Source organism: Dermacentor silvarum, chromosome 1 (genome assembly GCF_013339745.2).
Source record: "Dermacentor silvarum isolate Dsil-2018 chromosome 1, BIME_Dsil_1.4, whole genome shotgun sequence".
In the NCBI taxonomy this organism is placed as follows: domain Eukaryota; kingdom Metazoa; phylum Arthropoda; class Arachnida; order Ixodida; family Ixodidae; genus Dermacentor; species Dermacentor silvarum.
This window is the reverse complement of record NC_051154.1, coordinates 318,255,248-318,280,408: the sequence shown is the minus strand read 5'-3', so window position 1 is coordinate 318,280,408 and position 25,161 is coordinate 318,255,248. Positions and strand designations below refer to the sequence as shown.

Below are 25,161 nucleotides of genomic sequence, written 5' to 3'. Positions count from 1 at the left end.
AAGCTTTTGAAGCTCACTAAGTTCAGTGTTTGGCTCCTTTAGAATGCAATGTGGTCCATCTTTGTCGATAAATCATATGACGTCACAGCAAGCTGGTGTGAGCACTTCAAGGCGGCGCGGCCAACCGTCTTAGGTTTTTGTCTTTTCTGGTTTATTCAGCCTTCTCCTGGTTTAAGAGTGGCTTTTTTGCTATTGTAGAAGGATAATTTACTAATATACAGCTCAACTTGTTTTTTTTTTTCTTTCTTCAATGGCCATTTACTGTTGTGTCCAGGTGAGATGCAAACAAGATAGGGCTAACTAGAGTTTTTTCCATTTCCACTTTTGCCACTTCATTTGATGTACGTGATCTGCACTTGTACGCCTAGTTCGGGGCCTGCATCATTCTTGGTGAAACATAGCAATGCGAAATTCCAGTCTTGAGTTACTCCTAAAAGGTGTTCTACGTTATAGTACACCTTTCGCTTTGTGTTTCATGTGTTCATGACAATACAAAGTTTGCTTGAATAATTTTTTAAAGGAAGCTAACATCTTGATATCGCCTGCAACTATACTATGTAGCATGATTCAGTGCCTTGACCATCTCAATGCACCGAATACAGTGTAGACCACTTATAACATAAGTCGCCAACCCGCCGTGGTTGCTCAGTGGCTATGGTGTTGGGCTGCTGAGCACGAGGATGCACTTTTCGATGGGGGCGAAATGCGAAAACACCTGTGTGCTTAGATTTAGGTGCACGTTAAAGAACTCGAGGTGGTTCAAATTTCCGGAGTCCCCCACTACGACGTGCCTCGTAATCAGATCGTGGTTTTGGCACGTAAAACCCTATAATTTAATTAATTAACTTAACATAAGTCGCCAGAGTCGCGAATATCCGCACTATAAGCAGTGCTGCAATATAACCAAAACAACAATATTATTGTGATAGCAATTACAGTCGACCCCCGTTAATATGAAGTTCAGGGGAACCGGAAGAAAGTTCCAATTAAACGAACTTCCAATTAAAAGAAAAGTACAAAAAACGGCAGCTTTATTAATTTCAAGGATGAAAGTCTTTTATGAAAAATAGTCTGTCATCTTCGTCTCCTTGTCGAATTTAGCTGCGGCAAGCATGTTTTGCAAGCAGTAGACGTGTCCAAGTGCTTCTTCTGCGTTGCTTTCTCCAACAAAAAATCGCTGCGCGAGAGCAAGACCCGCAGCCTACATCGGCAGCCCTTGCTTGTGGCTCGTTTTTGATGTCATCGTCAGCGTCGGCGTCGCTTTCATGAATGCATTCATGGGGCCGAATAATCTGCACAATTTCGCTTTTCGTCAGTGGACCACATGTTTCCACAGTGCTGTCCACGGCGACGTACTCTTCGAGACGAATGTCAGCGAGAGCGGCACCAAAGCTACTGTCGTCGAGCTCACTTGCTTGCACTTCCCCCGGCGGACAAGAAGCATCCCCTGAAGTTTCCACGAAACCACAAGCGCGGAAGCAGTTGGCGTTAGTCTCATCTTTCACACGGCCCCAAGCTTGCGCTAGCATGTGGATGGCACTAAGTACACTTACTTCGTATTTCGAGGAGTTGTCCATGCATAAAATCATGCACTCAATGAGGTGCTGCCTGTACAGGACCTTTACATTTTTTATTATGCCTTGGTCCATCGGCTGCAACACCGACGTCGTGTTTGCAGGCAAGTATGGAAAACGGATAGCATTCAAGGTTGGCATATTCATGTGGGCACTGCATTGGTCCACAAGAAACACCTTGCGGTTCGACGACGCGAACTTGCGATCAAGTTTGGTGATCCACTCTCGGAAAATGTTGCACGCCATCCACGCCTTCCTGTTTGAGCCGTAGTCCACAGGAAGCGTCTTTACGCCTTTAAAACACTTAGGCTTTGGGGCCATCCTGATCACAAGCAGGTGAGATCGTTTGGTGCTAGTCATGTTTGCCACGATCAGAACCGACACCCTTTCTTTACTCTGTTTGCCTCCAGCACAGTCATCATTGAATGTCAGGGTCTTGTCTGGTATCAGCCGGTAAAAAGCGCAGTCTCATCTGCGTTAAAGATGTCACCCGGCTGATACTCGCTGAGGTACTCGCGAAGCTTTTCAGCTTTCCATGTCGTGCAAGTTTCCGAGTTGACAGACCCCTTTTCTCCACACACGCTCTTGAAAATCAGGTCATGCCGATGTTTGAAGGGCGTCAGCCACCTATCCGATGAAGCGAAATCGTTGATATGCAACATTGCTGCAAGCGATAAAGCTTTCGCCGTGACAACCTCACCACTGAGGGGAAGTTTGTTATTTCGACCTTCTTTGATCCAAATCAGCAATGCGTTTTCCAACTCTGGGTAGGCCCCGGTGCGCATTCACTTCCGTGACATCTTGAACTTGTCATTTTCAAAAGCATCCAATATTGAATGCTTATTTTTTGATGAAGTTTGAGAGCGTGTTAGGCTTCATGCCGTACTTGCGTGCGATGTCTTGCTTGGCGGTGCCTCCTTTGTCAACTTCTTTCAAGACTTCGACATTTATTGCCAGGTCAAGTGTTCGGTAGGAACCGCGAGTTGTCATTATCAATCGTCGCCACGACGACACTCAAAAATCAGAAGCGTGGAGAAACGCGCGGAATTAACCCAACGCGCGGCTGTTGCACTCGGCGAAAAACAAGAGACTGGACGAAGCCTACGAAACGACGGCGTTGACTAAACAACCTTGCCATTTCAAGAGATGTGGCGCTGTGGACAGCGGTGATGGCGATAACAGTGCGCTGCAGGCAGCTGCGATGGCGATGACATCAGCGCGGTCAGGTAGCTGTTTTGGCACGTGAAAAATTGCACATTTTATGGAAAAATTACGGTAGCCTCGAGGTTCTCGATTGAAAATAACTTCTAATTAACCAATATTATGAGATTCTAACTTTGCATTATGGAGCAATTTTTTCCATAGAGCTGCATATAAAACTGACGGGACCACTCCTTTACTTCTAATTAACTGAAAATTCCAATTAAGCGATTTCAAATTATCAGGAGTCGACTGTATATGGACACTCCAGGCGCAATTCTGCCATCGCTGTCACCGTGAAGTTCCGTGTAAAGTTCAAGGGTGATAACATCGTCGCTGTATGCTGTATGTGCAAGTGAAAGCGTGTGAGGGTGAGCCAGCGAGCGCGGCTCAATCTTGCGCACACAAGGAAGGAAAGCGCGAAGGAAGCGCACCGTCTACCGTCACGTGCAAGGCTTTGAGAGTAGGGTAGGGAGGCGCGTTCTACTCCGGGCGGCCGTGCGTGCACCTGTGAGGGCTGCTGTATCTTGAAAGCCAACTGCGATGGGGGCACAGTTCGCCGTGCACTGTGCTTTCGTGGCTTAGTTCGCATTGATGCTAGACGTAGCACGATGATCAATTCGCTTGCTGCTACTGCTACGCTTCCTCACTGTAGCGTTTTGACAGTGAGTTTTTGTGGTCATAGAGTGAGATGTGTTCTTGTTTGCTTGTGCTCGCGTTACACCATGCTTGTTAATGCGGGGAGAGCCGCAGCGTAGGACGCGCCTTTGTGCGGTCCCTCCATTGCATCATTCTGCCCACTCCGCGTGAGGAATGCTGCGATGCGAGGCCGGCGCAGCTCGACGTGGCGGACGAAAAATAGGAACGGAGCTATTCACGTGCCAGCTATCTTGGAACGCGCCTGACTGAACGAGACATGCGGTTGCAGCGTGTCGTTGGAGTATAGGCGCTGGTTGTTCGCCACCGTGACGTCGTGCAGCTCGAAGCGCATGCACGCATTACGTCAGGAGTATATGTGTGGCTTGAGGGGAGCGTTCGCCATCTTGGTTGACTGCCAAACTTCCAGGCAGCCGCACTGTAACCGGTATTTCGTCTCCAGCAACTGCACTATAAGCAATACGGATATACATGGAGTGCTAGGGGAAAATTAACGGGAGTCAGAAAAGACCGTATTATATCCGGTCCTGCACTATAAGTGGTCTACTATACTGTACATGCTTATGGTGCTCAAGAATATGCAGCTCTCTTAATTTTTTACAAGCATGGAGCTAAGCATTTAGTCTCGAAATTGTAGAGACCAGATGATGGCCGACAGTGCCACACCAGAGGGGCTACTGAAGTGAAAAACTGAAGCTAACTAGGCCTAAATGGCTCATTAAGGGCTCATATTACACATTATTGCTCAAGTTGAAATCTGAATCTGCACATTGGGACACATGTCATAAATGAACTGTTTAACATGTACGGTTTGCACAGACAGTAATTGTGCTCTTACCTTTATGTAAAAATACTTGTACTGGGTTTCAGAGTCTGAACCTCTTAAGTAGACTATAATGAGACCACTTTTAAAAATTTGCATTGAGAAAGGGAGGTTCCTGGCTCATTACATGCTTTGGATCACTTTGAAATTGGTGCCTCAATGTTCTTTCCTACGAGCAGACTTGCTTATTTGTATTCTTTGAGTCACGATGTACACAATAGGCAGCATGGTAAATTCTATAAGCAAGCTTTCCCACATGACTGTGTTGCCCTACACAAGATAGTCAGTCTCACACTCACAGCACTGTTGAAGCCGAGGGTCGTGTGTAAAGGGCAGGAAAAGGGAGTACACCATTAGATGGTGGCACCAGATTGTATGCTTACATCTTGTTTTCTTTTCTGGCATAAGGTTTGCCATCTTGTGTTGATCAAATATCTCTGGTGAAGCAACTTGTTGGATTTTGCACACCCTCTATCGTATATGCAACCAGTGAACAATATGATGTGAGCAGAAAGAAAAGGAAGCTCAGAGTTGCATACTTGAAGCTTTCCGGTGCGTAAGAAACCTAAAACGTTTTGTCCTCAAGTAACCTAAAATTGTGTCTGAAAAGATTAATACATGAAACTGTTCAGGGTAATCTTGATTGTAGTCTTGTGCCGAGAAATTGTTATGATTTGAACAAAATGCAAGGTTTGGTGAGTTGGTACATGTCCATTATTGAAGTGCAAAGAGATGTGGAGCAAATATGCGGGCTCCTTTATTTGTTACTTTGCGCTTCAAGAAGAAGAGCAAGGATATAAAGACGCATGCAGGGTTAGATCATTGTGATGTTCTCTGCAACATGCTTGTTATGTGCAGGGGTCGTCTGAATGTCCTGGCAAATGTTTGCCGCAAACCTCTTGAACAGATCTTCACCCAATTCAGCGGACTGGAGCCTGCCGATGAGGTGAGACATCCATTGCAGCTCAGAATGAAAATGTGATACTTTCGGTAATTCAATCCTGATGGGATCGACGAAACTGGTCTAAATACCCGGCACAAAAGGCAGAAAAAAACGCCGAAACACGCCATATATTCACTTAGCAGTATTGCCTTTAAAGTTAGCTTTGCCGCAATGCAGCAGTGTTATACGGTAAAGCATACTAAGTGGGGAATAAGTGCCACTGTTATGGGACATAGCACGTGTTCCTTAATTCACACACACACACATGCGCTGCCTCCACTCACAGTACGAGCACCGAGATGCCTAATAGGCTTACTGGCAGGCTTTCAGAGTTTTAGATAGACCCCCGCTCTTTTGTTGGCTTCAAACATCCCCTTGACTTTCTGAGTTTTTTCATCTTATCACCTTCCTTTTCGCTAACTTCCCCCAAACACATATGGCTTTTTTCTCCACTTCTCAGTGCACGGCACATGCCTGAGTGTGTAGTTAAGGAACGTGTACTAGGCCCCCGTTAGCGGGCGCATATACGAGACATGCATGGCCGGCAAAACGAGGGCTTAAACCACCGCCACAACGTCATTAACAGCTATCGGAGATGGTGCATGCGCTCCTGTATAATTAAGAAACGCGTACTTTGTCCTGTGGCTGTATTGTGGCAGAGCTGACCAGTCAAGTTCGAATTATCCAGTGAAAGCCAACTTTGAGATCGAAATAACGGAAGTTTAAGCCCGTAGAAATGTATGGGCCCATAGAAATGTATGGCCGCCGGCCGGGACCTTTGATCGGGATCGAATTAACAAAAAAAAATCGAATTAAGTGGAGTCAAATCAACGTCTACTGTATTACAAAGGCTCAAATGTACAACTGGACTTGATGCAATACACATTTTTCGTTCACTTAAGCTTAACTCACTCGTACTGTTCTTCATTTTTATTCTGGCAGTGGGCGCATGTAAATGGGGTGCAATTCAAAGACGTTCGTGTACTTTGGTTTAGGTACCCGTTAAAAAACCTAGGGTAGAAGCACAGGCGTATATGATGATGTATGCAATTGTTGTAGTGAGCTTTAAGATTGCTACAGTCATGACTGGTTAGCCTAAAATGCTTTAGGAGGCAGTATAAGATAGGGGCTGATTACAACGTTGCATTTTTCTGTCCAGCAGCCACCAACTGTGCTGGTCACACTCGCTGTGGCTGAATTGCTTTCTTTTGTTTTGGTGGGTCCAAGTTTGCCTAATGAAAAGTATACTTTCTTTGGTCTTTTTTGCTGCGTGCCTTCCTGCCAGCATGCCATTATCTGCCGCATTGGCTTAGCGGCTTTAGTTTTGCGCTGCTAAGCACGAGGTCACGGAATCAAATCCCGGCTGCGGCGGCCGCATTTCGATGGGGGTGAAATGAAAAACGCCGGTGCCCCATGCATTGGGGGCACAGTAAAGACCTCTGGTGGTCGAAATTAGTCTGGAGTGCCCCACTACGGTGTATTAATCTGGAGTCCCCCACTACGGTGTACCTCGTAATCAAATTGTGGTTTTGGCACTTAAAACCTCACAATTCAATTCCAGCGTGCCATCATGAGCAGGTGTTGTATTTTGACAATATCATCTGCGTTGTGGTGGGACACATGGTCATCATGAGGTTCCGTGTGCAGTAAGGAAATGCTGGGTTACATAAAGTCACCGTGATGAGCTCCTCTGTGTGCCTAAATTTGGGGGCAAAAACAAGTTCATCTATTAGCATGGGCTGCACAAAGTGAAACTTAAAGCTCATCTTGCTTATACATCAAGACACTAGTTGGCAGGTTTAGGAGCTTGTGCTCTGTACAAGTCTACGCTGCACGTGAGTTCAAGATCCAAGCAAGACAATGGAACACAGTCCAATTGTTCGTAAAGTTGTTGACGCCGCATTGCATTGGCTTTTTTGTGATTTTGTGTTATGTTGTGTTCTGTGTGACTTGTGGTAAACTTGTGAAGTGCAAGCTTGTTGCCGGCATTGCGTTCACTGCACTCACCGTAACACCAGACTTTGCATGTTGCTTGTATAAGTTGATGCAGTTTGACGTAGTGATAATGCCAAAACTTAAGTTTGGTGTGTTTGCTACCAGCAGGGCATAATTTTATAACAGGGAGATATTTCTTTTGCTTCAGGTTTAAGGAGCGAAGGGGGGCATTGGAATGAACAATTTAAAAATCTTTTCACTCTTGTTTATGATGTCGCTGAGCTGAAACTTGCTCGCTTTGTGTTGCCCTCTTTCTCTACATTGGATTGGGAATTTCTGGTATGGAGGGCTGCGCAAATTAGTGAAATTTGAGCTCAAATCAAAATTGAATTGAATAATGTCACAGTGGTGAAGGAAAGTAAAAGCATAAATTGAATTCAAATATTCAATTCTTTTGTAAAGAACATAGTATTGAATGTGCCTGCTTATTTATTGTGCACTCAGGGCAGGGTGTTTCAGTAGGGCTGGCCTAGCTGAAACAAGCATTTAACGGGGAAAAAAAGATGGCACTGTATTCAGGGATAGGAAACCAGCATTACTAAACGAAGGGACTGCGCATCTACCTGACCATTCAAAGTCAACTAGTACTGACTCGCCTTTGCACAGATATCTGTACTGCTAATGAATCAGAATACTGCTTTTTGGAAATCCATGCTCAATGACAGGCTCTATTTTGCCTTTCAGCCGAGCACAGATATTCATGATACCATTGACTTTGCTTGGAACCAGCTTCTTTTAACAGCTTTCATAATTCATTTAAAAATCCCTTTGTTTGATAAAGGAGTATTTTTCTCGAAAAAAAATTTCAAAAAGAACTTCCTTTTTGAAAATGGTGTTCTTAAAATCTACAGCCATTTTTACACAACTAGACCGCATCTCTAAACTATTTGATCAGTATTTGAGCCATAGCATTGCTTCATTTCATTGGTACTAGCAAAATCTGAGCTAAAATGTATACTAAAACTGCACTTCTTTTGCGAAACGCAGCTGCCATTTCACGCATCGTAGTGCGGACATCTTGGTCTCATTTCAAAAAGCGTCCTTTTTTCTTCAATTTCCCGCCAACGCAGGCACTACGTGGCCATTAGCTTTCTTCAATTACCGCACCAAAGAAAGGTCCCAGCGCATTGTTGAGAAAGGTCCTTTCGTTGTTGAGCGCACGTGACTTGAGGGCACCATACGATTGGCGGAATTCCTTTCTTGTCGTCTGCTCTGCTCCCCTCAGTCGGCCGTGTGCCGTCCACCATATTGCCCCAGTGTCAGTGATCCACCTATTGGGTAAAAAAAAAATCCACCTAGTTGGATTCTGTTTCTTTTTTTTTATTATGCTGCTTGTTAGACTGGCTCAGAGCATGACATGTGTACCTTTTCTCCTTCTCAGGGCTCTGGGGATGTGAAGTACCACCTTGGAATGAGCCACGAGCGTTTGAACCGAGTGTCAAACCGAAACATCAAGCTTGCTGTTTGTGCCAATCCTTCGCATCTGGAAGGTTTGTAGTCTTCATAAATGACTCTTTTGACACTGTGCCCCCCGAAATCATGAAGGCCACCGTAGCAGTACCTCGGCGCCACTGTTAAGTGGATGCTTTAGCTTCTGGACAACCCTGGTTCTGGCCATTCAAATGCATGTAAAACACAGAAATGCTTTTATGAGACAACTGCTTGACCAGTCTGAATGAAAATTGTTGCATTTGTGAGAGAAAGTTAAATTCCAGCTACTCTTGGAAGCAGACTTTTCATTTAGAACCTTTAATATTTGCAGCGATTCCACTCCTGCGCCAACTGCGCCAAAGTGCGCCAAATGGGATTTACTGCGCCATCCTGATACAATCAATGAAAATTGCGCTTAACTGCGCCAAACAGTCTCGGAGTTGACGGCCGGCGTCTATCGCCGACAATTGCACCACGAAACAGCACTAGCGCGTACGTCCCGATTCACAGCGCCACGCACGGTGCCGACGCGGCGTCTGCCTTGTAAGGCGGCTCGACGGCAAAGTGCAGTTTCTGCTAAGGCTTGTGGCTTCAAGGTCAATTGGCGATTCATCGGCGGACGTTATCTACTCCGGAAACGCAGCTAGTACAGTAGACCCCCGCTGATACGTTTTATTGCGATAGCAATTATATGGACACTCCAAACCAGATTTCTGCCGTCGGCGTCGCCGTCGCCGTGAGGTTCCGTATGACGTCAACGGCGATGAAATCGTCGCCGTGCTCCGGACGCTGTATGTGCGAGTGAAAGGGCGCGAGGGACGCGCGCTTTCACGGGGAGCGAACGCACGTCGGAGAGCAAACGCGCGTTCTGCGCCGGTCTCCCTGAAGGCCCGCAGAATTAAGCGTCTCTTTTCTCCTTTCCATATATAGAGAGCAAACGCAACTTTCTCCGTCGCGCGAATGGCTGTGGGGGGACGGGAGGGAGGCGATGTTTAGCTGCGGCACCAAATACGTATTTATATAAAAACTCCGCGCGCGTTCGGTGCGAACGCGGGCAAAACGCCGACGGCGTCGACAACAGTTCTGCGCGTTACTGGTGCTGCTGCATGTCCAAGTTTATACAGCTGATAAAACTACTATCCTTACTCCGTATAGCTCTAATAATTGCAGCCGTTCTCAATTGGTGCTTCGCCTTTCAGGTAAAACTGCGACATTTTTTCACGGGACCGTAAAATAAAACAAGAAAAAAAAAAACGAAAAAAAGAAACGTAAGAGCCGAGAAACAGGAAAATTGAGAAATAAGAGTAGTGTTGAACTGCACACAATAGTATTATTTTAATTCTTACGTGTGAAAAAAAAAATAGTTTCGCCCGAAAGCCGAATCATCAATTGTGATTGCAAATTAGTAGGCAGCTACACAAAGTAAGTAGTATACTAGTTTTATCGTCCGTTTAAACTTGTAAACATACGCTTATTAACTATATTAACAAGCCTGGTGTCAGCGCGCACAGGCAAACATGAACACATCACACTCGATGAGCGCGGACACGCGCTGTCAAACGCTGGCGTGAGGATGCGTCGCAGCAGCAGCGAACGAAGTGACCTTCCTACTGGTGTCTATCGTTTCCACGCAAACGGAGCGCCGAGAACACACATCACGCACAAAGCTACGAGCCGCCGACATACCTACACTGCCTAGACTGTCCCCAATGCAGATCGCCTTCAAGATATCACGCCGCTGCGCAGTACGCAGTTGATGCCAGAGTACAACGCCGCTCGTTCTTCCTCCCTCCTCCTCGCGGGTGCCTCGAGCGGGTGCCTCGAGCGGGACGGAAAAAGGCGGGCTTCGTCCCTGCTTTTCTTTCTTGCGCGCGCGAGATTAGGCGCCGCGATCATCGGCTCCCCTCGAACGCTTTCACTCGCACATACAGCATACGGCGTGGGGCGACGGCGTTATTGCCTTGGACTTACTACGAACATCTCTGCGCCAAAACCAATTTTAGTGCCCCAACGCGTCATATATATACACCATCTTTAGATAGCAAATACGGATCTCATGCTTTTGCTGGCGGAAACTGAAAATACGTCACAGGGGGGGGTGTCGCCCCCGGCACTTTGGGCAGCCGATCCCATCGTCAAGTCACGAAGCCAAGCGACATGAAAGTCAAAATGGCCGCTCGGGCCGGTGCGCGGTGGCAGTTCGCAACGCATGATGCGGGAACGGTCCCACATTTGCGACACAACAGCGGGGTTACCAATGCATTGGGTCCTATGGGAGCTATGCCCAGACCGGCTGAAAAGGTCGTAACAGCCGGGAAAACGCAGCACCCGGGAACGTAACAGTGGGGTTCTACTGTAGCTTGTTTGAAGGGCAGCATGACATGTGATTATAATAAGTGCATGCCGCCAATGTGTCCATCATTTCTGTTTCTGGATATACCGAATGACATCTGGGAAAACTAGCAATATATGAAACGACATCAATTTGTGTGTGTGTGTGTGTGTGTGTGTGTGTGTGTGTGTGTGTCGCATGCACAGAAGAGCATTTTTTTCTCCACGAGATCTGCAATGGATGGAAATGTTTACCAAGCTTCTCGTAAGAACAAACGAATTAGTCAGGTCTTTGAATGTAAATTTCAACTCGCTTTTTCGAAATACTTCAGGATGTGAAAAATCAGCTGCTCCCAAATGCCAAATTGCCTGCTCCAAAGTGCTCCAAAATGAAATTTCTGATGCTCCAAAAATTACTCCAAATCAGAAGTCCACAGTAGCATCACTGTATTTGACAAAAATAATCGAAAACTTGTAAACTAAAAAAAAAAACACATTAAGTTTGCAGATTCATAACTCTGAAGCAAAAACGGATATTGAAGTTCTGTAAACTGCATCACTTCGAGCATTTGAAGCGGACAAATATGATAGTCGACTTCCGTTAATTCGACCCCAACTGGCCTGCCAAATGTGATCAAATTATCCATCGGGTCGAATAAACGATGCAGCAAAAACATCAAAACACACGACTGATTCAAGCCGAAACACCATGAAATTGATATTTTTGCGTGACGGCAATGAGGCGACGGCCTTGAGTGACGAAACGGGCCGTCGCGTGAACATATCACTCGTTCCTGTTGCACAATCGCTAGGTTCTGAAAATCTAGAATTTGTCACTCGTCGCCCGGAATTGCTGTGAGCGACTAGCCAATAGCGCAAAGCTGCAACTGAATGTACATCAGTCAAGTACTACCGATTGTTGCACAGAACGTGAAAAAGACAAGCCATAGGCTGGAGGCAGCATTTCTACAAGGGGACTTGTCGTCATGGTACCCTGATGTAACACAAGTCCTCCTGTCAACATGTTGGCACCAGCCTGACGCTTGCCTTTTCCGCCCACTGTTATTTGCCAATAGTGAATACAGAAAGTTGGGCTAGTTGGAACGAACATTATTAAGACATTTTGAGTGCTCAGTGGAAAAGAGAAAAGAAGGCAGAAAGATCGCAACAGGTTTCAGCATTCCGTCTGTTCTGTTGTTTTCCATCCTTTTGCGTTTTTTTCCACTAAGCAGTGGAAATTTCTTAATTACCACTTCAAATCTCCATCTTGGAGTTAATCCTTGGCTTCTTTGGACGCAAATGGTGAAACGTGTTGTATTTGTGCAAAATATACAAGGCATTTATGTCTCTTTTTTTTGCTGCTGTAGGTGTGGATCCAGTGGTCCAAGGCAAGACTCGTGCTGAGCAGTTTTATCGAGGCGACACTCAAGGCAAGAAGGTGTGTTTGGTCAGCGCTCAGGGGGCAGTACCACTCTTGTGCCCAGAGTATTTCTCAGAAAAACATTATTCACATTCCGAAGACACTAAGAAAAAAAGCCAGTAAGGAAAGGGGCATGCTTGCTAGTTGCAAAGTACTCATTTGTTCAACTGATTATCAAAGTGGGCTTTGGTCTAATTCAAAATTTCTGTTGTAATGAAGAGTAACCTGTGCCTCAGCAGTATCGCCACCGGCATGAGCTCGTGGTTGCTGTCCTTGGCCAAACGCTTGTGACTGCTACCCGTTCGCCTACATCCGTTGCTAATAAACCTCTTAGCAAGCGAAAAAGGGGCCATCCTGGCGGCTTAAGGCGAAGACACTTCTATTGGGTCGTAGTACGGCTTAATGCGACAGACGTGGACAAGTTCGCGGCCGCGATTGCGCAGGTCTGTCGGTGGCTTGAGGGGCTCCACGAGGTAATTGACGGAGGACGTTTGCTCCAGAACGCAGTAGGGTCCGAGGTATTTCGCGACAAGTTTTGCGGAGTGGCCGGGTGTGGTAGCGGGTACCCGAAGCCAGACCAGAGAGCCAGGGGAAAATGTTGGTGCAGAACGGTCGGCAGGTTGACGGGATTGCTGCTGCCACTGGTCCTCGGTGGAAAAAGAGCGGGCAAGCTCGGGCAGCATTCCTCAGCATGTCGAGCAGCTTCAGACAGCGGAGTACTTTCGGACGCATCAGGTTTATATGAAAGAATTGTATCGATTGTATTAGATGGTTCTCGGCCATATAGGAGAAAGTACGGGGAAAATCCAGTAGTTGCTTGGGCCGCAGTATTGTACGCATACGTCACGAAAGGGAGAACTTGGTCCCAATTTGAATGATCAGTGGCGACGTACATTGATAGCATATCACCAAGAGTATGGTTGAAGCGTTCTGTTATGCCGTTAGTTTGCGGATGGTACGCTGTACTTGTGCGGTGAATGATTCGGCATTCGTCGAGTAGTGCCTTCAAAGCATCGGCAAGAAAGGCTCGGCCTCTATCGTTCAGAAGTTCGCGAGGGGCACCGTGGCGCAGAACGAAATGTTGTAACAGAAACGATGCAACGTCGTGGGCGGTGGCAGTCGGCAGAGCGGCGGTTTCAGCATAACTGGTCAAGTGATCCACGGCAACAATAATCCAGCGGTTCCCTGCTGGAGTGGATGGTAGCGGTCTGTATATGTCAATACCAACACGATCAAAGTGACGACTAGGGCAGGGAAGGGGTTGTGACGGGTAGACTTGTCCGGGAGGTAATTTTCGGCGTTGGCACTGAGTACAGGAGCGAACGAACTTTCGCACGTAGTTATATATGCCGCGCCAATAAAATCGGAGGCGTAGTCGAGCGTAGGTATTGAAGAGGCCGGCATACGCGCACTGTGGGTCATCGTGGAAAGCGTCGCAGATAAGGTCACGGAGATGTCGGGGTATCACAAGAAGCCACTTGCGTCCGTCAGAAAGGTAATTACGATGATAAAGAAGGCCATCGCGAATGCAGAAGTGGGTAGCCTGGCGGCGAAGAGCGCGAGATGGTGAAGAGGTGGATGGATCAGAAAGGATGGTGATGAGAGCACCGATCCAGGGATCCTTGCGCTGCTCCGACGGCATGTTGTGCAGTGCATGTGAAGTAAGTGCGGGCTCAAGGGCGGATAGGCAAGCGTTGTCAGGTGCGACCGGTGAGCGAGAAAGGGCATCAGCGTCCGTGTGTTTGCGGCCAAAACGGTAAAGAACGTGGATGTTGTACTCCTGTAGCGGCACAGCGAGCAAGTCGGCCAGATGGGTCCTTGAGGGTGGACAGCCAACAAAGGGCGTGGTGGTCAGTGATGACGTTGAAAGTGTGCCCATACAAATAAGGGCGGAATTTCCCAAGGGCCCAAATAATGGCTAAAACACTCTTTCTCTTTAACCGAGTAATTAGCCTTGGCTTTTGTCAGAGTGCGGCTCGCGTAGGCGACGACATATTCATCGAACCCCGCCTTTCGTTGCGCGAGTACGGCACCGAGTCCGACGCCGCTGGCATCAGTGTGGACCTCGGTGGGGGCGGCAGGGTCGAAGTGGCGGAGGATAGGTGGCGAGGTTAGCAGGCGGCGTAATTTCGTGAAGGCGTCATCGCAGGCGGGCGACCAAGCTGAAAGTTCGTTGTCGCCGCTCAGAAGGTCTGTCAGGGGTGCAATTATGGATGCGAAATTTCGAATGAAACGTCGGAAATACGAGCAGAAACCAACGAAACTTCGAAGCTCCTTTAACTTCTTCGGTTTTGGAAAGTCAGCAACGGCGCGGAGCTTGGCTGGGTCCGGAAGAATGCCGTCTCGGGAGACAACATGGCCAAGAATGGTGAGCTTTCGGGCACCAAAACTACATTTTTTAAAGTTGAGTTGAAGTCCCGCGTCAGTGAGACATTTCAGAACGTGCTCGAGATGGCTGAGATGTGTATGGAAATCAGCGGACAAGACAACGACGTCATCCAGGTAGCAGAGACATGTGTTCCATTTGAGGCCGCGTAAAATATTGTCGATCATCCGCTCAAAAGTGGCTGGAGCGTTACACAGGCCGAAAGGCATCACGGGAAATTCATATAATCCGTCAGGTGTCACGAATGCTGTTTTATGTCGATCAGATGGTGCCATAGGGACTTGCCAGTATCCGGAACGTAAATCCAGCGAAGAAAAGAACTCTGCTCCCTGCAGACATTCGAGGGTGTCGTCGATGCGCGGTAAAGGGTAAACGGCCTTGCGCGTTATCTTGTTCAGATGTTGGTAGTCGACGCAGAACCGAATAGAGCCATCCTTTTTCTTAACAAGAACGACCGGTGACGCCCAGGGACTGTTCGAAGGCTGTACAACGCCGCGCTTGAGCATGTCATAAACCTGGTCATCAATTACACGGCGCTCCGAGGCGGATACCCGATAAGGGCGTTGCCGTAGAGGTGCATGACTGCCGGTATTTATCTGGTGAAAAACGGTTGATGTGCGACCCAAACCAGAAGCAGGGCTGTCAAAAGAGGCGCGGAACTTCTGCAGCAGAGTGAGCAGCTGGCTTGTTTGTGAAGATGACGTTTCGTCGTCGATGGAGCGGTTGAAAGCGTCGAGGAGGGCCTGATCAACCGCAGGGTCACAAGAAAGTGCGCTAAGGTCCGTAGGAGTAGAAGCCGCAGGAGCGTCAAAGATGGAAAAGGTGTCGACCGGCTGAACAAGGCCTAGGCGTTCGCCATGGAATAAAGGTAAAGGGCACGCCATGGGATTGTCGACGAGCACCTTCGTGGCGCCACTGCGAAGAGTAAGGACAGCAAAGGGCAGCGGAGAGCATTTGCGGCGAAGGAACACTTTAGAGGGCGTAAAGAGAACAGTTCCTTCAGAAATAGCGGCGCACGACACAAGGACAAGCAGGGAAGAGCACGGTGGAACGGCATTGTCTTCGGACACAAACAGCTTATCACTAGAAGGGTGGTCGTCGATTGTCTCAAAATCGTGAAGCGCAGAAAGTTCAAGTTCGGCGTGGCAACAGTCAATAACGGCGTTGTTATTTGCAAGGAAGTCCCAGCCTAATATAATGCCATGGGAACACGAGGGCAGCACGACGAATTCGACGGTATACAGAACTCTTTGAATGAAGACTCGAGCAGTACAGGCAGCGAGAGGCGTAATGTTTTGAGCGGTCGCGGTTCGAAGGGAGAGGTCGGATAAAGGCGTCAGAACTTTTTTTAGTATGCGACAGAGTTTGGTGGAAATTACACATACTGCGGCTCCTGTATCAACAAGTGCCAGGACAGCGTCTCCTTCGACATGCACTTGAATTACGTTGGCTGGAGAGGGACGAGGACTTCAGCATTTCGACGTAGATGCAGTTCGTGCCTCGGCAACTGCGGCCATCAGTTTTCCTGCTCGGTGGGTCCGGCACGGCGACGCATCGGAGAAAGCGAGCGACGACGTGGAGATGGTGAGCGGCGGGTAGGCGCGGGTGAGCGATCAGGACAAAAGGAAGAGGTAGGAAGGCTGGAAGGCGAAGATGAAAATTGAGCGGGGAACGGTGGTGCTCGCCAGATGTTCGGGAAAGGAAGCATGCGACGACGGCAATGGCGCGCCACGTGACCAGCACCACCACAAGCAAAACATATTGGACGGTCATCGAAGGTGCGCCATTGTTGGGGGTAAGCTTCGACTCGTGGCTGAGAAGTCGGAAAATGCTGTCGATCTGGTAATGGCATAGGAGGCGGCGAAAAGGTCGGTGGTCGATGCATAGCGGGCAGCGAGAGCGTTCGGGGGCAAGGTCGGGCAACTGCTTCTGCGTACGCGAGAGGTGCAGTGACTGGCGTCGGATCACGTGCTGGAGGAATGGCTTGCGAAACTTGCTCCTGGATGGAAGTCGCGGATCGTAGGTGCCAAAGCGGGTGGTGGTTCCGGGACGCAAGACATCAAAGATAGCTGGCGAGCGACCTCTGCGCGAACAAATTCCTGAATCTTCAGAAACAGGGCAGCATGGTCGTCGCTGACACCAAGGCTGGACACAGAGTCGGCGGGCACAGGGGGACGTCTGGTGTGAAGCCGTTGCCTGCGCAACTCGTCGTAGCTCTGACACAATTCTATCACTTCAACGACAGTGCGAGGACTCTTCGATAACATTTGGAAGGCGTCGTCCTCAATACCCTTCATTATATGTTTGATCTCCTCCTCTGACATCGACACGTTCACCCGTTTGCAAAGGTCAACAATGTCCTCAATGTAGCTCGTGAAATTCTCTCCGATCTCTTGGGATCGTGTGCGCAAACAGTGTTTTGCACGGAGCTTTCTTACTGCTGGCCGACTGAAAACCTGGGTATACATGGCATTGAAGACCAACCACGTAGTGAGGTCGCCTTCATGGTTTAGAAATCATAGTTTCGCAACGTCCGAGAGATAGAATGCTACGGTTCTCAACTTGGTAGCATCGTCCCAATGGTTATGGGCACTCACTCGCTCGTATGAGGAAATCCAATCTTCAACGTCTTTTTCATCTGTGCCGGAGAAGATAGGGGGATCTCGCAGACGCAAGGCGCCGGCACAAACCAGGGTGGGCGGCGCCGTTGGAGGAGTTAGAGGAGTGCCGCTTGCGTCCTCGGGCATGATGGGGGTAGAGTGCGACTCCGAAGTTCCAGGGTGGTCGAAACCCAGCAGACTCCACCACTTGCTAAGAGGTTTATTAGCAACGGATGCAGGCGAACGGGTAGCAGTCACAAGCGTTCGGCCAAGGACAGCAACCACGAGCTCATGCCGGTGGCGATGCTGCTGAGGCACAGGTTACTCTTCTTCATTACACTGTGGTCAGCCTGTAAGTGCCTACCGTAAAATTCCGAGCAAGCGCCCCCACCCGTGCAAGAGCCCCCCCCTAACTTCACTGCTAATTTCAAGTTTCCGCGCCGTTCCGGGAAAGCGCCCCCTCCCCCTCCCGCTCTGCGCTGGTCTGCCACATCCAGTCCACGAAAATAATGGCAAATTCGGCAAATCGCACCGGTGCGCATCGGGGCGCCCCAATGAGCCATTTCATCGAATCATGGTCGTACCCGGGTGCCCCAGTGGGCACACGAGTGCATCGGGGCGAACTGCGGCTGGCGGTCCGTAGTTCATGGACCGCCGGCCGACGGCGAGATCTGCCTCTCGCATGGCACAGAGGAGTTCCCTGCGGCACAGCGACGTGACCACTCGGTGACAGAGGAGTGCTCGCGGCTACGCTCTGGCATCGCCAGCAGCTTCACCGCTGCTAATCACTCGCCACCGATATCGTCGCTAGGCCTTTTTCAGTTCACTTCAAATCTGTAGCAGATGGCGCTTCAGTACGAACCGCCGACGCTCCCAAGCAGCAATGTTTTGTTACCGTCGTTGCCGCTTTACCCTCTCCTCGCAATAATTTCACACGACGAAGAAAACATGCTGATATTTGCGGCGCCACCAGCTGCGATGCGAGCATGGCCGAGCCGCGGTTCGCTGTTCGCTGTCGGTAGCCATGCACTGCAGCTGAGCTTCACTTGTATCGGAACTCTCATTAGGGCTAAACGTTTTACCGTGGACATGGTTTTTAATAAAGTTAACATTACGCGTCACTTTACTCTCGCGGACATAATTTTGCCTGGAATAGAAGCTGCATAACCAATGTTCGCGTCGCCGGCCGCGGTGACGCGCCGGTGCAGCGTCGTTGCACTCTTTCTGTGGTTCTTTCGGTGGTTTTGAGTAACGGTGGTTTTGAGAGTGATGAACATCACTAACAAATATTTGGCTTAATAAAGTTCATGTTCAATAAAATTTTAATGCTATTCCCACTGGGCCTTTTTTTTTTTTGCGGGAAAATTTTGTCGTGGCCATCTTGAATTTTGGTGCTGTTCCGGGATAGCGCCCCCCCCCCCCCCTAACTTGGCTGGTAATTTCGACTTGCTCGAGGGGGGGCGCTTGCTCGGAATTTTACGGTAGTTTTCTACATTGCACCTTTGAATTTTGTCATGTTTTTTGCTTATGGCTAGGATTTAGATTTTTTTGCTGTTTGGCCAAAAAGACCTCCAACATCAACATATTAGGAATTATGTTTACATTAAAAAAATATAAAAGTTGGGAATTTTTTATGCAGTTGTGGAAGGCAGGCTGACATATTGGTCAGAGCACCTGGGCAGCAAGTTCGCAGCTGCGTGTCCAGGAGTTGGCTGGAAAAGGGCATTGTGGGAAAGCATGCACTTGGGCTGAGATGCACATATTACTTTTGGGTTTTGCATTATGAACGCGCATCTGCTCTCATTCTGAATCCAAATTTTGACTGTGCTGTCCAGCAACTTACATATTTGTTCACTTTTCTTCATGGAGGTGACTGAGGAACAAATGAGCTTATAAGAAAGAATGCAGAGTGCATGTGCATAGGGGCCTGGCAAAGTTAAACCTACTTCTTTCGCAGAAAGCACTATTGTGAGAGCCCTACCTTTTAGATCCGGTGCTGGAACCGTTTTTGTTCCCAGTATGTAATGTGAATGGGGACCCCAGTGGTAATACAGTTGAAACCACTTATAACAATATTCAAGTGCCACGAAAATTACTTCGTAATAACCGTTAATTGTCATAACTGGGGTGCCTGCAAAAAAAATTTTAAAAACTGTATTGGCGGGAAGTCCAGTGCTCCTCCCCGCCACCTCCCCTTCCGGCTGTTGACTGTGTGGACTCGTTTAAATGTTCCAACTTTGCTTCTCCAACACTCCGATTGGGTCTAACAAGCCGTGGCTGTTGGCGTTCAAGAATGGCACTGCCATAACAACTGCAAAGCAGGGGTCACAGGCGGCAAGTGACATGTGAGCTCCGCCAAGGCATCGCTTTGGTGGCCTCAAAAGGGGCATCTTTAAAATGCGAGAAGGTTACCGCGGCAGCCCCTCAGCTTGAGAAGTTGAGAAGAAATGCTGGGGCGAGATTGCCACAAGCATCTCGCCACATACTTCTCACTACCTTGCGCGAAGCTTGCCGACAGCCTTCTCCAAGGCATCCTGGCGCTCCACATAGTGCAGCCGAAGGTCTCTCGCGATAATGAAGCCCTGGAGGGACTGAATAATCGGCAGTGCCTCCTGCGAGGACAATGTTGAGGCAGCCTGCCCTACCGCGTCATCGCTGCCATCGTCGCTATCCGATGCAAGCACGTTCGCGACGATCGCCTCATCGGTTAGAAGTACTTTGTTTCCAAATCTGTAGCAGTGCGCTTTCTTTTCACCGGCAACGTTGTGCATTGCCGATGATCAGTTGACGGATCAGCCGTCTTCTGTTTCGGCGGCAAGTCAAACGAGGCCAAGAAACCATGTGGCCAGGAACGACTTCAACGCAACCAACAAAGATGAGCCCAAACGCCTTTGGCCGTTGGCAGCACTGCGTGGAATGAGGGGCCAGCCGGCCAGCGCTCAAGGTCGGAGCAGCGCACAGCACTATCAGGCTATCAGCGCAGTTGGCGCTGTCCATTCATGTTTTGGAGGGTGATGTGGCGTAGAGCTATGGGTGCAGCTCATTCATTGTCGGAGGGCTGGAAGAGCAACAGGAGAGAGGCGCACAAGGCTGGCGATGCAGAGCAGGCTGGAAAACAGTGCGGCGGCGTGCAGTGGCTCGAATTATTTTTTCTTTCTTTTCAAGGATTTCGCATGCCATTACCTTTCGGCACGGACACCCAGTCGCTAGACTTCATCGTTATAACCGATAATGCAGCCTGGGGGCATTGTAGTAAGCGCGTTATTTCACCATAGAAAACATACAAAAGGTGATGGTGCAGAAGCTTCTTATTGCTATAACCGATATATTGTTAAAACCAGTATTGTTATGAGTGGGTTCAACTGTATAAAAATATTTTAAAAGTAGACCTGAATACAATCAAACCTCGATACAACGAACCTCAATTTAACGAAATTTGTGATGTAACAAACTACAGTATTTGCACGTAAATAACGTGACCACGAATATAGTAATGCGAGGGGGGTACTTTCGGTCTCTACGAAAAAAGAAAAAATATATTACGATTATAATGTGAAGTGAGGCAACCCGTCTGCCGTGCATGCCAGCATTAAGCAAACACCTACCTCCTTGGTACCATGTTTATCAACAACGTAGCCGGCCGCAATGTTCAAAAAGATTGGCGTCTCCTCCACATTTCCTATCTGGCCTATGGGGTAGCTGCAATCCTTGCACATCTTAACATAGCATTGAAACTCCAGTAGTTTTTCCTCGTACTCGGTCGGGAGCTTTTGGCAGATCGAAGCCCTTCGTCGAAGCGAGAATTCGGCATTAACATCTGCACCCAGGAGCGACTGGCCTCAAGTGTGTCGCGAGGCATGCCGGCCCCATGCAAGCTCTCTTGCTCTGCGCTGTGCGTGTTCAGCGTGCACAGGCAGAAACTGGCCACAATGTTCGCTGACGAATTCTGCCAGTTCTTCTCGATTGTTGGGTAACAGCCATTCTTGGGTCCACGGAATGCTTTGCGAGTAGGTGCCGCTTGAAATATGGGATCACGGTACTTCCTCCAGCCTCGAATGGTTGATTCGCTCAGTTTGAGATGCTGCACTTGAATTTCCTCCATCTTCGTAAAAGAGAATCGGCTGTTTCCTAACTGAGGCGGTATACTGAGTTCTCCCTTTCATTGCAGTGGCTAAATGACTTGCGCTGAAGTGTAAGCGTGTAAGCACGATGAAAGCACAACGAAGAGTGAAGTTCTGGATAGTTTTCATCCATGGTTTCGTATTGCCGCCGCGGCACAATGCGATGGCTGCAGCGTGCTCTAGCTACGTGTGCGTCGACTGCGATGCCCACGGACGTCAGTGCCAGGGGGCCTTCCTGCGCGCGATCATCGCAGTTTAAAGCGCAGATCGGAAAAAAACTCGCTATATCGCGTCACGAACTGAAAAATAGTGCGAGGCACGTTCTAAGGACGAAACTTTTTAAAGAAAAAGACGGGGGAAAAAAAACTCTCGTTATATTCAGGTCACAGACCGAAATATAACACAAGGCGTGTTTTGAACGCGATAATTTTGGGGGAAAAATTCGCTTTATGTTCGTGCAAATGCGGTATTTTCATTTCCTGATTCTAGTTCCATGAAAACTGTTTTATTTTTTTCGCTATTTAACGAAGTAATTTCATGATACGGTTTCGATTTAATGAAGTTTTTGGCCATTTCAAGCATGTACTTGGAGCCTGTAGGGCTCGTAAGTCAAGCAAGAAAAGCATAAAAATGTCAGCCAAGGCCGAAGTTATTTGCATGCATCCTTCTGCATGAAATAGGTTGAGTGGCAAAAACTCGAAGCATGCTCCCACCAGGATTTGGTATGCAGGAGGCAGCGCTGTGGCATTTTTCGCATTTTTAAATAACTTGTGGAGGCCGTGGAGTGCACAGCAGCTCGCAGTGCTCGGAGAAACACGAGAGCTTCAGCGCAAGGAGGTGGGGAGGGGGTGAATGCGCAGTAGCGTGATCAAGCACTTGCTAGGGGGGAGGTGCAAGGAGGGCGTCCCCTCCTCTACCCTTGCCGTGGCAGTCCATACATGGGCCATGTGTCTTGGAGGTAATCTGCGGCAAGTACAATGCGGTTGGTGCCTTGATGTGCATTGTGTTCCCACACATCTAGTGTTGGCGGTTGCATAATCTTAAGCTTCCGAGACACAGTGTTAAGGGCATTAACACTGTAAAGAGTGTATGTGACCACCAATGAGATCGGTTCCTGTTTGCCTGAGCGCATGTGACACCGATAAATCTACGAACCCAACTTCTTGTAGTTGTTGCTTTGCTATCGCCATCAATCTTCCTGGCGAAACTGTGAAATTTGTTTTTCTTGGGACGAATATAAGCATCTTTTTACACTTTTGTTTCTAATTTGTGGGCGCGATCTGATGATGGCTGCGGGCACTAAACACGGTTGGCCATGGCTTCTCGGATTTACGGTGCCGCGCGACGCAACAATCTCGGAACACCATGACCCACGCTGATGCATTACTCTCGGCACGATCTGCACCACACACGCTGGCATCCATAACCGTGGCATTATGGCCCAACCTTGTGATTTCCTTATAAGCGCTTACTGACAAGATCCTCCAGGAATGTTCTGGGAATTTGTGAAATTATTTTTACGGCTGAAGCTTGAAAACCTCGAATTAACGAAATTCACAATTTAACAAAGTTTTGCGCTGCAAGTACAACTTTGTTATATCAAGGTTATAAGTTGGTAAAATTGGCACTTTACTTCGTTACATCGAAATTTTGTTATATTGAAATTCGACCTTTTATGCAAATAAGTGCAGTCGCTGACGAATTTTCCTACACAGAAAAGGCTGTAATATTTTCCGAATTATTTGGCGATTTGGAAACAACAAATTTCAATCAGAAAAAAAGTTGTTTGATTGAATTTGAGAGTCAGCAACCAAAGATACGGTTTCATGCCATGTTGACGATATCTTTACGTCAGTGGGTACGAAGCAAAGCCTGTGAAGCTTTCGCATCCACTCTGCCGCCGTGGTTGATAGTGTCGCCCGTAGTGGGACAACTCTATCATGCAGAGTGCATGCAGAGGGGAGCGAACATTCTGTCGGCCTCTAGCATCGTGTCTCTGAAACTCGAGGTTACATGACTTCCAGCACTAATTGCATGGGCAGACAGTGCACAAGAAGCCACGGCCATCTTGGATCGCCCAGCTTTTGCACCCATCACATGTAACTTCCAAGATAAGGGTGCAGGGGCCGCATATGCACTCAGCTGCACAGAAAGCCATGTGCTGCCACGGCCAAGCTAGAGGAGGGGAAAGGCACTATCACATGTGCCCCCCCCCTCACCCGCTAGCACACTCCCCCCCCCCCCGCTTGCGTGGAAAGGTGGCACGCATCAAGCCACCTTCCCTCTCGGCTCACCATCGCACGGTTTCCCTCGCATCCACAGCATACGGAGCGCTGGGCACGATAGGATCTTATCGCGCTTGGACTTTACACGGAATATGACGGTGAGAGGACCTTGCTGCTACGCAGCTCTACTCCGACTGCTGTTCTCTTGCTTGGCATGCAATTTGACAGCTGCATTCACAAGCAGCTTTATATAATTCAACCATGTGACCACCTGTATCCGTGGCAGTTTCCATTTATTGCCTCATTATTCCTTCGCTGTGGCAGTGAAATTTCGTGAACTTATATTGAAATCATGTTTAAACACACTTTCTTATATTAAAGTGCAAAATACATGGTGTTCTATGAACAAGAAATTATAAAAGATAAATACTTCTGTAATTTTTTTTATATTGAGAATTTTGTTACATTGAAGTTCATTATATCGAGGTGTAACTGTATTAGCTGCTGGACAAGAACTTCTATATGTACACCCGTGAGCAGAAATATACGGACCTCAGGGTCGCCGAAAAAACTGAATTTTTTCGTAATTAACACGGATAAACTGAAATTGACGAGTACACTGGAAAGTTTGCAATGCCAAGTTTATACTGCAGTCCTTAATTTCAAGTTTCATTCCGCCTTTTTAATTTTCCTGTGCTGCCCTCTGCCGCACGCTACCGGAAACGTTTTGGTAGGGCGCTGGGGCTTTCGCCGGTTGATTTGTGAACCTGCGCCCTTGTTGAGTGCGTATCGGTTGTGGATTTCGTGGACCGCAAATAATTATTACTGGCTTCTGCGGGACAGCACGTCGTTCCTGGAAGCCATGTAGCACTCACCAACTATATATATAGGGTGAGCAGGCGTGATAGCGCTGTTTTGTTTATAGTGTGGTCTATAAAGGTACGCTGAGTACCCTCTGCCGGCGCGGCTGCTTTGGAGTTTGTTGTTGCTGACTCCTGCACTTGCACCTCGCTTTTCTTTAATTCTTTTTGCACATTCTTTAGACATTTTGCATAAATAAGAAGTTTTCAAGCGCGCAGCCTTCCGCGTCGGATTTAGCAAAGCGGTGCGCTTGTTTACATCGACATATACAGCCACAGATCGTTGTTAGCGTCAAAAATAGGGAAAAGGTGCATCGCTGATATGAAAAAAAAAAAGTCAAAACGTCGAATAAAGCACACATACCTGCTCATATGAGCCGCGTTATTCCATCGTGAGACGAGTCAGTATGAGCGCCTGAGTTACTCAACGGCGACTGTGATCCAGTTACAAATATCGGGCTGTTAATTTATTATACTGATTCTCGCTTTTCTTTAACTTCATCATACTTAGTTTGCGCGTGTCATAAAGCATTATTAGAGAAAAATGTGCTCACATAAGCGCTCATTTAAAGGCCGTGTTGTTCTTCCGCAAAAA

The 25,161-nt window shown here is 48.0% G+C and overlaps 1 protein-coding gene across 7 annotated transcripts in view; it reads left to right on the top strand.

The window, feature by feature from the left end:
• The window catches only part of LOC119437313 (2-oxoglutarate dehydrogenase complex component E1), a 565,962-nt gene that overhangs the window by 41,797 nt on the left and 499,004 nt on the right, over positions 1-25,161 (top strand). For all 7 annotated transcript variants that reach the window (XR_007464942.1, XM_049660429.1, XM_049660428.1 and 4 more), the window contains exons 7-9: positions 5,113-5,200; positions 8,574-8,682; positions 12,322-12,392. Coding sequence is in view for 6 of the 7 variants with exons in the window: in XM_049660429.1 (XP_049516386.1) it covers positions 5,113-5,200; positions 8,574-8,682; positions 12,322-12,392 (268 nt within the window). In the remaining variant the exon portion in view is untranslated. The remainder of the gene's footprint in view (positions 1-5,112; positions 5,201-8,573; positions 8,683-12,321; positions 12,393-25,161) is intronic.